The sequence below is a fragment of the Ambystoma mexicanum genome, chromosome 7p (genome assembly GCF_040938575.1).
Source record: "Ambystoma mexicanum isolate Mex_15411 chromosome 7p, UKY_AmexF1_1, whole genome shotgun sequence".
Classification (NCBI taxonomy): Eukaryota; Metazoa; Chordata; class Amphibia; order Caudata; family Ambystomatidae; genus Ambystoma; species Ambystoma mexicanum.
The window spans coordinates 871,402,186-871,418,647 of record NC_090939.1 but is presented as its reverse complement, the minus strand read 5'-3'; the positions used below and the strand labels follow the sequence as shown (position 1 = coordinate 871,418,647).

Sequence of the window (16,462 nt, the reverse complement as noted above, 5' to 3'; positions counted from 1 at the left end):
ACCCTGGTGTGACTAGGTATTGAAGCAAACTTCTACATAGCCTGGAAAATTCCACCTGATCGAAAGAGCATCTCCCATTAAGTTCCGCAGACTCCTCCCGTGGTGGCAAAGGGGGGGCACTTTGTTTGCTGTTCTCTGCCATGGCAAATGGGTCCACTTCGAGGTGACCCCTTTATGCGAAGATTCTCCAAGAGTGTGAGCTTTGCTTCCCCCACTTGTCATCGGATGACATCCTGATGAGGAGGTCTGTCCTCAAACTGAGGAGACCTGGCAGATGAATGCTGTTCAGGGAAATTTGATGTTGGATGGCCCACTCCCATATCCTCACTGCCAACAAGCAAAGGTGTTGGGGGATGGGGGGGTGTAATCATGCCCAGGTAATACATGGATGCCAAACTGCCGGTATGGATGAGAACTCTTCCCTCTAAATACTGGCAAAAAGGTTCTCGGGTGTTGAAAATAGCCTGAACGCGAGCATGTTGATGTGGAAAAGGCTCGCCTATGTAGACCACAGGCCATGTGTCTTGACGGCCCAAGGTGGCTCCCCCTCCCAGGAGAGGAGTCGGTGGTAACACATGTCTAAGGGTCAGGGTCCTGAAAGGGAATTTTGCAAGTTAAGTTGGAGAGCGGCTGCATCATCTCAAATCCTAGTACTTTGCAGTCTTTGAAACCACCATATAGGGCGTGCATCTCCTCTGAAAATGGGTCATGTCAAAGATGATCTGCTGGAACGGTAAGGTAAGCCTCCTGGTAGGGTCTAAAGTTTATTTCTGGTGGTTGATGGAGAAACCCAGATTGAAATATCCATCAATGATTGAGCCGATGTAGTTGCTTGGTGTGCAGAATGGGCACATACCAGCCAATCGTCTGGCAACTGTGTTCACCTACATACAAAATAAAGGGAAAGGAACAAGTTACTTACCTGTAACTGTTGTTCTCCAGCATGGGTCTGGCATGGATTCACATGCTCATGAATATTCCCCGTCGTCAGGCTGGGAATCCTCGGTAAAGAAAAAACCAGTATCAGTTTCGTTTCTGATCTGTCTTTCGTAGTAATAACCAATCACTGGTCTCTGCGTCATACTGACCACAGCCAATGACTGCCCTCTACCTAAGCACCGCCTCTGGCAGCCATCTTCAGATTTGGAAGCACGTGAAGTGGCAGTATGACCAAGTGAAGAGCCGCAGAGGGGTAGGCGGGAGGGTTCGCATGTGAATCCATGCCAGACCCATGCTGGAGAACAACAGTTACAGGTAAGTAACTTGTTCCTTCTCCAGCATGGGGTCTGGCATGGATTCACATGCTCATGAATAAAGAATACATAGCAGTACACACATGCACAACCACGGGAGGTGGCAAAGGCTCAACATTAAGCATCACATCAACTCAACATTAAGCATCTTACCTCCTCACCAGGCTCACCTCAGGCGAACAGGTTGCGCAGCACTGCTTGGCCGACCCTGGACTCCTCCCTGGAATCCCGGTCGACGCAGTAGAATTTCGTGAAGGTGTGCGTCGACCTCCACGTAGCAGCCCTGCATATGTCCAGCAGGGGCACACCAGATAGGAACGCCGTGGTAGCTGCGATCGCTCTGGTGGAATGGGCTCTCGGACGGCCAGGCAGCGGTCGGTTTGCCAACCGGTGACAGTACATGATACAGCCGGAGAGCCATCTGGAGATGGAAGCCTTCGAGAGAGCCTTCCCCTGATTGACAGGTCCAAAGTTCACAAAGAGTTGTGACGTCTTCCGAAAACCTTTCGTGCGGTCCACGTAGAACTTCAGCGCTCTAGCTACATCCAGCGGGTGCAAAGTCCTCTCAGCCGGCGACGAAGGCGACGGGAAGAACACAGGTAACACCAAGGGTTCGTTGAGATGAAAGTCCGACGGTACCTTGGGCATGAAGGAGGGGTGCGTCCCGAGCACTACCCTCGTGTCGTGGAAAGTCAAGTACGGGGCCTTGCAGGAAAGGGCCTGGATCTCTCCCACTCGTCGTGCGGAGGTGATGGCCACGAGAAAAGCTGTTTTCCACGATAGAAACTTCAACGGGGCCGAGTGCAGAGGCTCGAACGGAGGTCCCATGAGTTTGGTCAGCACCACGTTGAGCTCCCACGCCGGGGCCGGAGCCTTCACCGGCGGGAACGATCTGAACAGTCCCTTCATGAACTCTTTCACCAGACGAAGAGACCACAAGGACGTCCGGCCCGTGGTTCTGGTGTATCGGGAGATCGCAGCAAGATGAATCTTGATGGACGCGTGTGCCAGACCAGCTTTGGCCAGCGTCAGCAGGTACGGCAGCACTTGGGGAGCCGTAATCCGTAGAGGGTTAATCTTCTGTGCGTGGCACCAGACAGAGAACCTCTTCCATTTGTGTCCGTAGCATTTAAGAGTCGAGGACGCCCTGGCCTTTGCAAGAACCTCTCTGCAATCGGCCGGTATGTCGTATCCTCCAAACTCTAGCGCTGCAGGAGCCAGGCCTGCAAGTTCAGCGACTTCGGGTCGTGGTGGAGGATGGCGCCTCCTTCCCTGGAGAGTAGATCCGCGTCCGCCGGCAGCTTGATTGGCAGGGACGCCGACAAGTCCAGAAGGTCCGGGAACCATATCTGCCTCGGCCACGCAGGTGCGACGAGGATCATCCTGCACCGTGACCTCTTGAGCTGGTTGACGAGCCGGATTAGCAGAGGCAAGGGAGGGAACGCGTAGAGGAACAGGCCCTCCCAGGGGAACGAGAAAGCATCGCCCATGCTCCTCGTCTGGGGAAACCTGCTGGCGAACCTCCGGCACTTGGTGTTCGTCGCCGTCGCGAACAGGTCGATCTGGGGTGTGCCCCACCGTCGGAAGAGGCGATCCACCAGATCCTGCCGTAGTTCCCACTCGTGGCACGAGCGCAGCTCCCTGCTGAGTGAGTCGGCGATGGTGTTTTTTATCCCTGCCAGATGAAACGGCACCAGAAGAATCCCTTGGGCGACGGCCCAATGCCACAGGTCCTGCGCCTCCTTGGACAGCGCTGGGGACCTGGTTCCGCCCTGTTTCCTGATGTAAAACATGGTGGTGGTGTTGTCGGTGAAGATCCTCACCACCTTGCCCTTGAGGGACGGAAGGAAGGACCTGAGGGCCCAAAACACTGCACGGAGCTCCAGGACGTTGATATGCAGGGACTTCTCCGTCGGGAGCCAGAGTCCCCTTGCGTGCAGATTTTCGGTGTGCGCTCCCCACCCTTCTAGGGAGGCATCCGTGGTCACAGTCACCTGGTGGGCTGGGGTCTGGAAGTCCATGCCCGCCGTCAGATGCGCGCGGGTGCCCCACCACCGTATCGCTCGTCGGAAACTCTCGTCGAGCTTGATCCTTTCCTCGAAGCTGCCCGTCGTCTGGATCCAGCGCGCATCCAGGAACTCTTGCAACGGGCGCATCCGGAGCCTGCACATGGGAATGAGGTAGATGCAGGAAGACATCATCCCGAGGAGGGACTTGATGGACCTCACCTTGGCCGCGTCGGCCACCAACATCCGTTGCACCTTGCCCAAGATGGTCCTGGTCCTCTCCTCCGACGGGGAGGCCAGAAGGGACACTGTGTCGAGCCTCGCTCCCAGAAACAGTGCGACTTGCGCGGGCACCAGGTGGGATTTGGCGTAGTTCACGGAGAATCCCAGGTCCGTGAGGAGTTGGACGGTCCTTGCCGTGTGGACCACGGCGAGCTCCCTCGTCTTGGCGCGGATGAGCCAGTCGTCCAGGTAGGGGTAGACGTGAATCCCCTCGCGGCGCAGCTGCGCCGCCACCGGTGCGAGGCACTTGGTGAAAACCCTGGGTGCCGACCGCAGTCCGAAGGGAAGGGCTTTGAACTGGTAATGACGCCCTTGGACCACGAATCTGAGGAATTTTCGGTGCCCCTTTAGGATGGGAATGTGGAAGTAGGCATCCTCCAAATCCAACGACGATAGGAAGTCTCCTTCCTCCAGCTGACCCAGGACGTGCTGGAGGGTGACCATCCGGAACTTCTGCGCCTTGATGAACTTGTTCAGGCGTTGCAGGTCCAGGATGGGGCGCCATCCTCCCGTCTTCTTCTTCACGAGGAAGTAACGCGAGTAGACTCCGGAGCCCCGAAGCCTCTTTGGGACGAGTTCGATGGCGCCCTTTCTGAGCATCGCCTTTACCTCCAGGAGAAGTTGAGGGACGTGAAGTTCTTTCCTGGCCACGGGGGGGACGCGCGGGCACCTTCTTTGAAACTCGAGCGCGTGGCCCCGGGCCAGGGCGTCCAGCACCCAACGGTCGGTGGAGATGGACTCCCACACGCTGACGAAGCCCGCCAGCCGGCCTCCCACCGGGGTGCTTCGGTGGGGGCCCGACCCCACGGCTGGTTCAATCCTGCTTGGACGCGGCCTTGCCGCCTTGGCCTCCTTGGCGACGACGGCCGGGTCCGCCAGACTTGCCTCGTCCTCTGTAGGCCTCTTGCGACGACGAGCGGGCCGCTTGACGGTAGGAAGCGAAACCGCCGCCGGAACCTTTGGAGGCGCCCTTGCCTCCGCCGCTCCGAAAGGGCGTCCGCCGTTGCTGCAGTACTCCAAGGGCCCGGGCCGTCTCAGTATCCGCCTTGATGGCCTGAAGGGAATCGTCCACTGTCTTCCCAAACAGGTTGTTCCCGTCGAAGGGCATGTCCAGGACCCTGGTCTGGACGTCCTGCCGAAAGTCCGTAGCCTTGAGCCATCCGCGACGTCGAAGGCAAACGCCGTTGCCCATCTGGCGGAACCCAGTGTCGGCGATGTCCGTCGCCACGGTGATGGCGTGGTCCGAGGCCACCTCACCTTCCTGCAGGATCTCAAGGGCCTCCGCCCTCTTGTCGTCCGGCAGAAAATCCAGCAGGGGAGCTATCTTGTACCAGAGTTCCTTGTCGTAGCGGGCCACGATAGCCAAGGCGTTGGCCGCTTTAATCGTCGTCGCCGCCGACAAGATGACTCTGCGTCCCATGGCATCCAATTTCTTTCCCTCGCCGTCCGGCGGGGAAGTCGACGTGGAGGCCGCACCCCCCCCCCGCTTTCTTCCTGGCTGCCGCGGAGACGACGGAGTCCGGGGTAGGCTGCGCCCGGAGGCATAGGGGGGCCGAGTCCGGGACCCGGTACTTTTTCTCGTACCGGTCTCTTTTCGCTGGCGTCGTGGAAGGGTTCTTGAGGAGGGAAAGGCCCTCATCCCAAATGTCGTCCAACAGAGGCACTGCGAGGACCGTCTTCCTCTTGGTCTCGCGCCGTTGGTAAAGGAAGCCTTCCTTTTTCTTCTCCTCAGGGCAGAGTTGGAAAAGCTCGGATGCCCTGGCGATCATTGAGTGGAACGATCCAATCTCGTCGGGCGGAGAAGCCCTGGTGGGAGGCGACGACGGAAAATCCTCGTCGTATGCCTCGTCGTCCGTACCCGTCGCTGCCGTGTCAGTCCCCGTATCATCCCCTCGGGTGGACGGGGAGGAGGGCTGGACGGGGCGCGACGGTTGAAAAGGAGGCGGTGGATGGATCCTTCTTTTCTTGGTAGGGGGAACACCAGAAGGTCCCGGTTCTGGATCCCCCGACGGGAGAGGTTCCTCCGTCGGTAACGGTAGTCTCGTCCTTATCTCGGAGCATAAGGACTGTATAGCCAACAAAATGGCCGCTGAGTTGTCTTGCGGCGCTGGCAGAGGGGAATCCGACGGGCGAGCAGGGGCCCCGTCGGTATCCTCGACGATGTCGTCGTCGTCACCTGCGTCGGGGCCCATTCCGACGGGCTGGTCTTGTTCCACGCCTAGGCCGTGGCTTAAGACCTCGATCAGTTCCTCTTCTGAGGTTGAGGCCGAATCTACGACGACGCCCTGCCCCCCCTTCTTCCCCACGGAGGGTTTCACGGGGGTCCTATCGATGGGCATGAAAGAAGACTCCCTCCGAGGAGGCAGGGAGATTCTGGGCCCCGAGGCCGCCACCACTGGTGCAGCCTCCACAGGCTGGGCCAGGGCCGCCGCGACCGTTTCGATAGAGGGCTTGGTCGAATGGATCAAGGCCTTCACCACCTTAGGTGCGCTCACCGCCTTATCCTTGAGGGAGGGGGCACTGCCACGCTCCTCCTCTGCCTTAGAGCTCGACCGGGGTCTCTCCAGGAGCTTCGCCGGGTGCTCGGCCTTCCTCTTACCCGACCCAGAGCGTTGGCTCGTGGTTGATGGTGCCGGGGAGGGTGCGCCCTGCCTGGCGCCCGTAGAGCCCGACCGTTCGGCGCTCCCGGTGCCAGCGGACTCGCGGTGCTTGGCCTTATGTTGGGCCCCCGTCGCCGGGGCGCCCTCAAAGGTCTTAGAAGACCGCTCAGATTTCTTCTTCTTCTCGCCAGACGGGCTCTTACCCTCCAGCCAGCTGGCGAGACGTTGATGGCGGTCCTTCATGGTCCGTTCCGACATGTTGCCGCAAAACGCACAGTCCTTCTCCACGTGCGTCTTGTCCCCATGAAGGCAGTAAAGGCAGAAAGAGTGTTCGTCCTCCTTGAAGACGTTCTGCAGCTGGCATCCAGGGCAGGCCCTGAACAGCTTTCCGGGCGTCGAGCTTCCCTTCTCCTGGGCCATCTCCGAGACCGGGCCTGAGAAGCTTCTGGAGTCCTCCGAAGTGTAGCTCGACGAAATCTTCACCCTTGAGGGGCACAGATGAATCCGACACGGGTCCCCGTTGATCGGATGTAGGATCGGTGGAGCTTGAGGCTCTTTTGACCGAAAGAATCGAAGTTTTTGTGAAAAAGCGCGAAAAAATAGCACTAACGCTCGAGAGCAATAGCACGAGGATCCCAACACATGAACGTGCGGTAAAAATCTGAAGATGGCTGCCAGAGGCGGTGCTTAGGTAGAGGGCAGTCATTGGCTGTGGTCAGTATGACGCAGAGACCAGTGATTGGTTATTACTACGAAAGACAGATCAGAAACGAAACTGATACTGGTTTTTTCTTTACCGAGGATTCCCAGCCTGACGACGGGGAATATTCATGAGCATGTGAATCCATGCCAGACCCCATGCTGGAGAACTGTTAAAAGTGCACGGCAGCACAGAAATGAGGCATGCCCAAATAACGCATCCTATGAACATGCTCGAGAAGCAGTTTCCAGTCTTCATATAAAGTAGCAAGCCCCATAGGTTCTTCTAGAACAGGGTGTCCTGTCCTCAATTAGACAACTTCACGGCATGGTGATCAGTTTTGGATATGCAGTACATTCTAGTAAATAAGATAATCTTCAAACTGAATCCCAATTGGTTATTGTCCAAGCATTCTGTAAAACCCTGGTTGGGGTAAATTTAACAGAACATGTGACAAAGTAGCAATTTTAAAACAAGTTTCATTCTTGAAAGGATGGGTAGACCACAAACTCCTGTAGGCGGCTTCAAGAGTTTTCCATACAACCCCTAGGGAGATTCTCTCATGACCATCTAAACAAATAGTATACGGTTAAGTTGAAGTGAAATGCACCAGGGATCTTCCACCTGGAACAAGACATTGGTCTCTGGATTACTTTTCAGGCTATAGTATCAGGGATATAACACCCAGAAGAACATTTCTTGGTTCTCTTAAAAGTCAGCAATCTATAGCAACCAGCTTGCTATTGGTAATCCTTCCAGGGATAGAGTGCTCTGCTCACTTCTTTTAGATTACAAGGAGATCGAGCACCCTTCACATACCTTGGATACAGTGTCTAGTTGACGTAGCTTTCAGGGAATAGCACCTTGCTCACTCTTAGGTGTGGCGGTGGCATCATATGGGAGGGTACCTTGATATAGAAGACTGCTTAGTCTGCAACAGTATTAAGGATATAGAAGCCACATTGACACATTCTTTCTGTGTTAACCTCCCGGGCTAGGCACCTCAGTTCAGTAAGGTACTTTGGACAACTCTGGGGTTTCCTTATCTCTTAGCCACAAAGTCCTTTCAAGCTCTATGTGGTTGCGTTCCGCTATATAGAGCTCCAGCTCCTCAAACAACCACCTTAATTCCTGCTTACGTTCTACTGGCGCCTTTGGGGACGGGCACTATAGCACCAGGTACAGACATCCTGATTAGCTGGGAAGTTCAGGTGCTGCTCTGCCGTCACCTCATTGGTAGTGACGGTACGAAGTGCCAGACTGGGAGATAATAGCCCTTTGGACAATTGCCATGTGCTCAGACTTTAGCTAACTTTTTTTTCCCCACTGAACGAGTTGCTTTGCTGATTCAGAGTAATAGTGGATGTAATAGTGTATGATGATGTGTGGATACACATTGCTTGTGCCTTTTATCCTGAAGTGCTTAGTATGTCTAACTGTTTTAGGCCTGTTGCCAATTGATGAGGTGGAGTATGTTGCTGCTACTCATTTCAGATTTTCCAGGTGAATGAGGGAGTTGCAGGCATGTGTCTCTTCCAGGTTCTGATGGGGTGGGTGACCAGTAATGTTCTCCCATTGACATCAAAAGGGCATCTCGGATCCTGCAGGCTCCATCCTTTACTAACCACCATGTTCCGACTTGGGAGAGGAGGCTGCGAGAAGAGGAGGGGAGGCAAAAGAGTGGAGCACCTGGGGTGGGGGTTGTGGGGAGCCGGTGAGACAGAACCATGGAACGGGGTCAGGACACAGACTTCACCACAAAGACACTGCGCCATAAAGTCTTCGACCATTACATATGAAAAAAAATCCCACATTTTCTTTAAGTGCTCTCGTGCTAAGGACCTAAAAGTCCACCTCCCTTACATTCACCAATAAAAGCATCCAGCACTCTGGCTGAAATTCCTAGTTAAAGCTAAAATCTACTTTAAAGCCAATTCTGAAGAAAACCATTTACCTCTTTGGATAAGCGCGTAAACAAATCTCCTCCTCTGAGAAAGTCCAAAATAAGGTACAGCTTGCCTTCAGTTTGAAAAGCTGAAAGAATCAAAGAAAATGGTTAAAAGAACAAAGCACATTAGTGCTCAATTAGGCAATATTTCTAGGTAGCCACATGAAATACATTGCAAATAAAAAATGGCTTACTCCAAATTGCAAAGCATATACTACTTTGAAATTGGCTATATATCACGGTTTATAAAATAGAGGTTTGGAAAGACAGGTGGTGCATTTAAGACAGATTCCACCTTGAAATGAGCTGAAATCTTATGAACCATACAAAAGAAAAACATGAGCAAAATAAAAGTTAATATTGGCATTAGCCAAGAAATTGGGAAGTCTGTTTATGTCTGGTGTTGTGCCAAACACATCTCTTATTGACTAACACACACACACACACACACACACACACATTACTCTGCTGCCAGCCTAGTGAAAGCAAAGTGACCGCATGGACAAGGAGAGACCCTGCAAGGTCCAGGAAAAAAGAAAAAAAATAAGTAACCATAGTGCTCTAGCTAAATCTGCTAGAAATAATGCTTTATAGTTTCTTTTTTAATAAACAAATCAAATTATGCACAACAAAAGAAAACACCATTCAGTGGTTTGCACAACATGTTTTTACAAGATGAGGGGCTGTTGCTAGCAGCAGCGGCCAGCAAACCAAAGACTGAATGAGCATTAAGGCATAACGAAAACTAGAAGCAAAGTGGGGCCTCTTAAGACCAATGCCCGGAACGCAAGCAAAAATAAGATCTGGGGCAAACAAAAAGGTGGAAATTTAAGGAGCAGAGGTCTGCATGGAGTGTAAAAGTGCCGCTACTAATGCACTGGTGATACAAATGAACAGGTTAACAAACCGAGTTATGGCATGACCTGCCCCTTCACCACACCCCTTCCATGGAAACACCAGGTACTAGGGCAAGAGGCGGGACAAAGGTGGGTGAGAAACAGGAAGTAAATGTGTGGGTGACAGCAACAGCGTCACATCGGGTATAGGGGATCTTCAATTGGGAGGGTGAGCGTCACTGAAGTGACAGAAGGCAGTAGAGCCCCACAGAACACTGGCCTTTGACTCTGTCAAAGTATCCCAGAAGAAAGCCTGAAAGCCAGGGAAGCGGATCCCAAATGAGAAGGCATAACAAATTGCATCTACATTTGGGAAGAGGCAGCAAGCATACATGCCAACAATCTACGTCAAGACCAGAGGCGAGCATTATGCTCAACTCTTCAATGCCACTCTTCATAGCTGCTGCTTTAAATCTTTTTCTGTTTTACATATTTCCTTTTTTAAAACAGTAAAACTTTCAAACTCGAACAAAACATCCACTACATGGGACTACAAATCCCCAGAAGTCCAGTGTCCCTGTAGTTGTATGTTCTTGTCTAACAATCAATCCTGGACCAGCACTGCCCTTATTTCACGTCTTGCCTTTGCCCCTTTCTTTGCTGCTCTTCCAAGCAGATAAGTCACCCTGTTAATTACTGCTCAGTATAAACATAAAAGAGCAATGTGTGGGTTTAGTAAGTGGTAATGTGATTGTATTGCAGTTTGTATGTACACTGAGGCGCATTGTGTGTGTAGAATGCATGCAACACGAAATTCTCTCTGTGGTATCCAACAACATTGTTTAGTCGTACGCTTTCATATTGCGGCAAAACTACTGGTATGTTATTACAGGCAGCAAACGCTATTTTCCTTGAGTTATCAGCACAGTATATATTTTGCGGACAGCCACGTACTGATTTCCTTTTCTCAGTGCGCAAGCAGCCCCCGGGAGCGCAACAGGACCGCAAGTCTTCTTGCTCACTTCAGGTGACCGAAGCGCTTCCCAGGGCTCAGGCGCACTCCGCGTAAGGCCTTTCCAACTCGGAAGAATTGAGTTAGAGGAAAGGACCCTCGCGGAATTGCAGATCACGTGGCGCACGTGATGTATTGCTCGCCCAGAGTACACAGTCATTAATCACCAGCGCAATTGCAGAGCCAATACTTTAAACGCAGGTAGACGATGCAATGACTTACAACCACACGCACGCTTAGAAAATAATGAGCACTTATACGGCTATTTATTCAAAGCTTGGAAGCAACAAGTGATAAAACAAATAAATCACAGAAAAGACAGAATTTAAAAGAAAATACATCACCGTGGGCGTAACTGAATCCCTCATCTCGCCAGAAGTGGCTGGAAGATCCCGATAACAGCCAGGCCGAGAGCACAACAGCCCACAGGTATACCGGACAAAGGCGTCCCCCTTCTGACTGAGGTCTTTGTACTTGTCCCGTCTGACCGTTGAGGGGTTCCGCATATATGCGCTCCTCAAAAAGGGGTGGTAATTTCTCGAACCTTCTGGCAATGCACTTGCGCATTGATGGGCAACTGTTGGTTGCCAGCTGGGTCAACCGACAGTAACCTCAAGGAGCAAAGCGCTTCCCTCCTCTAAGAATAAGCGCCACGGAAAACAGTCCCATAACTCATAACAAGACATAACAAAGCCAGCTTTCCCAGCAGAATGTCCTTGACTGCATACCAGGTTTGGAAAGCATGTTTTCTTCAGTAAAGTAAATTCAGCTCTCAGCAAAATAAGTACAGCTTTTCACTGAGGCATGGAGTAAATATCCATTATGGCTCTGAGTGCCCCCAGAATACACTGCGCACCAGCGCCATGTTTTAGCTCAAGCATAACACGTGGTTAATCAGACGCATACGATTCTCCGAACGCAGAGAGGATAACAGTTTACCTATGTTGTTGGGTGTGAATAAAGCTGCGGTCAGGATTACGCGCAGAGTGAGCAAGGTGAAGCTTTCTTATTCCTACTGCAGCCTGCTACGTTCAGGCCTTGAAGGCACACTTTGATAAGGGCAAGACTATCAAAATAAAAAAATAAAATTATAAACATAATATTTCCGTGAAGAAAGAAGAAGTGCATCATCGAGCCAGAAGGCACCACACATGAATATAGAAGTGTTAGGCAGAAACCTGTGCAGTTCCCTTAGGGACCACTGCAAAAGATTTAGGACTACAGGTGGTTGGCAGTAAACCCAATTGGTAGCAGTCTGTACCACCCAGATTTACCTGGTAGCTGTGGCTGAGCAGTCAGACCCCTCAAGATGAGTTAGGCAGTATGCAGAGTATACACAATAGGTACAGAGACACAGTAGTACAAGCAAACACTGACCAGAGCTTTGGTGTAAAAGTATATAATTATTTATTTAAAGACACTTGTAAATTACACTAGCACAAAAAGAAGTAAATTCAACACACAGTCACTATTACTAGATGTACATCCCTTATTCCTTATTAGACAAGTCTTAGTTAACACCACTTATTTCCAGACACAGGTGAGCGCTTAACTAAAGATGGCATGCCAATAAGTTAAGAAAAAGGGAGGGAAAAGGCAGAAATTAGGAAAAGCACACAACACAATACTTTAGAAGCACCCAGCAAGGCAGGAAAGTCAAGCTCCGTCTTAGAGAGAACGGAGCACCAATGCGCCCAAGATCACACAGTTTAAAAGTCTTGCAGGGAGTTCAGAAAAGAATTAAGTCAGCTCAGAAAAGTTCAGTTAGCCAGCCTAGGGCCAACCCAAGTGGTTAGTGGAGGCTTTAAGAGTCACCCCACACAAACCGTTGCGAGGGAGGCCAGGCGGACACAGTACCTTCAAAGTGGAGAGGATCCTCCAGCGGGGGCAGTTGTTCCTGGCAGCAGGTGCAAGTCACGGCGTCGTCCAGAGGAAGAGATGGTCTCGACGTGGAGGAAAGCTGAAGGTCGTTGCACTGCCAGAGAAGAAACCAGCAGCGGAGTTCTCTGGTTAAAAGGTATGACCCTTTTATTTGCGGTAGTGGAAAAACCGTGGTATCCCGGTTGCCGGGGTGCTTGGCACAGGCAAGGCGGCCACGAAATGATCCGGGAAGGCGAAAAGATGGGCAAAGGGGTTATCCCCACCAGTCAAAGGAAGAAGACTCTCCGGGCTTGAGATCTCCTCTGTCGTCGGGAAAAGTGGTGAGACGGTTCAGCAGGGCTCCACCGGTGGTGTCGTCGTTGCAGGTCAGCTCAGCTTCTCCCTCTTCGGATTCTTTAGGTCCTGTTGCGACTTCTGCAGTTCCAGTCCCCAAAGCCCTGCTTTTATGCAGCAAACCCCCATTCATTCAGCCTAGCTGTCAATCAAACATGCTAAGTGGTGAGCCGGGCGGCTCACCACTTGGGCCAATCACATAAGAGTGCGACTTGAGTTGCCAAGGCAACTCAGTCCAGGGTGCCTAAACCCCCGCCCACACCCCCTGTGGTACCCAGACAGAGTGGCACCACTTTTGGAGGCTTCTGTGGAGAGGCCCGCCAAAAAGTGGAACAAAGGGCCCGACTTGGGTTGGAGTCACAGAAGCGAACACAAACGCCATTTTGGAACCGAGTTTTGGCAAGAAATACCAGCCGGCGATTTTATATTAATTTAATAAACCGGCGGTATGTTCGAGGCTATATTAAAAAGTGGTAGCCTCGAACAATGGGAAAATCCCATAGAAAAATATTTGCGGTCGAATATAAAAAGTAGTATCCACTGCCACCAGCCAAAACTCGATCAGGGGAGACGGAGACGTGCCCCCTCGAACAACAGACCCCGGGGCAATCTAATTACCCCGACCAGTACGTCCACAATATGATGGTTTGTACTGGTTTCTGTTCATAATTTGGGACTAGTAAAGCCAATGGTGACTTTACATGCCCTGGGAGACAGTAGTCAGTCCCAGGGTGTGGAGTCTATGTTTGGGGGTCACTATGACACCCCTGGGTTACTGCACTGAGGGTGCTGTGTAACCCACATACCAAAAACACATGAAGCCCTATGGGGTAAAGGACCCAATAGCCCATAAAACACATCCAAAGTCAAAAAACACCTCAAATCATGTCTAAGAGTGGGAGTAAAAGAGTCTCACCCTTAGCAGGAGAGAGAAAAATAAACCCAAAAAATCCAGCAAAGCTGCTGGGGGACTCACTAGGTTTGGGAAATTAGCCTTAACAGAGAATTCTCCCTAACAAGGAGGAACTGGAATTGGACAGGGATCTATTCTTAAGTTTGAAGAGAATCCTGGGGGACTTACTGGCTGTAGCTGTTTCACAGGGACTGCAGCCTATTCACAAGATCAATGGGCAACCAATTTTCTGGCTAGGGAAATTTAAAATAGATGCCAACTTGGCTGGGAATAAAACATTTCCCCAAAACAAAAATCTATGGCCCCCATACCATTTATGATAAGAGAATCCCTAACCCCATCTCAGACAGGGGCTGTGTTAGTCCGGGACAATTTGATGGAAAGGAATGTGACGAATTTATGAAGCCAACCAGATAGGACAAGATTCAACCAGTGTAGACTGTCTCTCGAACTCCTATGAGTGCCCCATCTGTGGATAGAATGTATAGCAAATACTGAAGATCTTGTAGAACTTAATCGACAATCCATTTTAAAGATTGTAAAGTACCAGAGCTATACCTTTTCTCCCCACTTAGGATATAGAACACATACACTTCAATTATATAAACAACTGAAATAGTGGCAGTGGGGTTGCAGTCCTGCTTGGGGGTAAATGCTCTGTTGTCAAATGCAGGGATTTTATTGAAAAAGGCTTTCAAAATCTCGACTACTAAACCTAAGGAGAGGAAAAATGCAAGTACAGATTTGGTGGGTGCGAGGATGGAGAGGAAACCCTTACAGCCCACCCCAAGAGCAGCTCATTGTACTGGGAGCTAAGAAGTAGAGACCCCTCTGAGTAGAATATGGGCTGCATTACCTCGGATATCGACAAGTACTTCAGAAGCTGGATGAAAGTGAACCTTTGCTAACAAAAGAGGAAATCAATGTATAGAATACACAGGGTTATAGAAGCTTCATGACTGAAGGCTTGCAATGACATTTTTGGTTACTAGGATTTAACACTATTGCAAGAAACTTGGTTGCTCTCGGAAATTGTGATGGATGGCTTTAGTATAATTTGTCAAGTAGCCAGCAACAAAAAGGTAGTGGGTGCCCGTCTGGCGGTCTGCTAATTGCCTCAAGGAATTCCAGCTTTCAAAAAAGTAGAAATAGCCAATTTCACCTATGGTATTTTTGCTTTAAAATTGGGCCACCAAATTAACAATAGTAAGATGAGAATGAAAGTCCTGAATATTTACCATGACCCAGTAGAGTATCTGCTGTAGCAAATCTCGGATTCTATCAAATTCTGTGAGTGAGGGGGGAGTAACGCACATTTTAATAGCAGGGGATCTAAATTCACGCTGTGTAGACCAGCAGCCTGATGCTCATGGCGCTAGTCCAGCAGAAGAAAGGGGCAGCAAGTGGCTAAGATTCTGTGCTGATTGGGATTTGTTAATTTGCATTGGAAATATGGTGGGTAACCTCCCCCCAAAATGTACCTGAATGGGAAATGAAACAAAATCTGTCATACTTATTTATTTGTACATTTGTAGAACACACCAAGCCCTGGGGCATCTGAGGCCTTACCTTAAGGATATGGTTACAGGTTCATTTGCTATGGTAATAGGTTACAGTCGTACCACTGAGCTTATACTTGTGATAGGTTACATAAAGGTCATGGAGCGGATTACTTGCATGTAGTATGGTGTGTACCCTAGTTGGAGTGGTGACAGAATTGAAAATGGGCAGGTTGGTGGTGCTTTGGCCGTCTTGGGCCAAGAGCCAGGTTTTAAGACCTTTGCAGAATGACCAGAATGGGAAGTCTGCTCCGAGAGCTAGCGGCATGGAGTTCCACTGTGTGGCTGCAACCACGTGGAAGCTGCAGCCTGCCGCTTTTTGCCGTTTGAATCTGGGGATATTGAGGAGTTGCGGTTAGGCTGATCGGGTAGGTCTGTTGGTCTGTGCTTTGGAGATTTAGTTGGCGAGGAAGGCTGGGGCACTCCTGGACAAGCATTTGTGCGTTAGTGAGAGGACTTTGAATTTAATGCAATCACGTACTGGTAGCCAGTGGAGGTTGCGCCTAGCTGAAGGGATGTGAACCTTTTTAGGGATGTTGAGGGCAGTTCTGATTGCGCTATTTTGAGTTATGTGCAACTTCCTGATGTTTCGAGTGTTTGAGTCTGCAAAGAGGGAGTTGCAGTAGTCAATTCCTGATGAGATAAGTGCTCTGGCTAGTGTGATGCAGTGGTCTGTAGTTAGAAAGGGTCTACTAGCTGTAATCATTTTGGCAGTGTAGGCTACCGATGAAGCAATGGCATGGACTTGTCTCTTAAAAGACAATGATGAGTCCGAATAAACTCCTAATGTTTTTACCTCCTTGGCCACTGTGATGTTTATCGATATTGAATGATTTGTAGGCTTGCGGTAGTGAGTTTAGTCTAAGGGGGTTTTCTAGCAATGGTTGAGAAATGGGCTGCGTGTTCCAAGTGTTGGCAAAGGATGTTGTGGTTGACTAGGTCGTATGCTATGGACAGGTCTAGGAGGAGAAGAATTACCAGGTCACTTATCTTTGATAAGGTCCATTTGGATCATGAGATCCAAGAGGGCAGTTTTTGTCCCATGACCCGGGGGGAAGCCAGATTAGCAGAGGCCTAAAAGGTTGTAGGTTTACAAGTATTTTTTAATTCATAGCTACGCGACTATCACAAATTCTCAG

General features: G+C 50.6%; 1 protein-coding gene across 3 annotated transcripts in view; it reads right to left on the bottom strand.

The window, feature by feature from the left end:
- The window catches only part of RPS6KA3 (ribosomal protein S6 kinase A3), a 1,283,345-nt gene that overhangs the window by 841,251 nt on the left and 425,632 nt on the right, over window positions 1–16,462 (bottom strand). For all 3 annotated transcript variants that reach the window (XM_069637077.1, XM_069637076.1, XM_069637078.1), the window contains exon 6: window positions 8,796–8,875. In XM_069637077.1, the coding sequence (XP_069493178.1) occupies window positions 8,796–8,875 (80 nt within the window). The remainder of the gene's footprint in view (window positions 1–8,795; window positions 8,876–16,462) is intronic.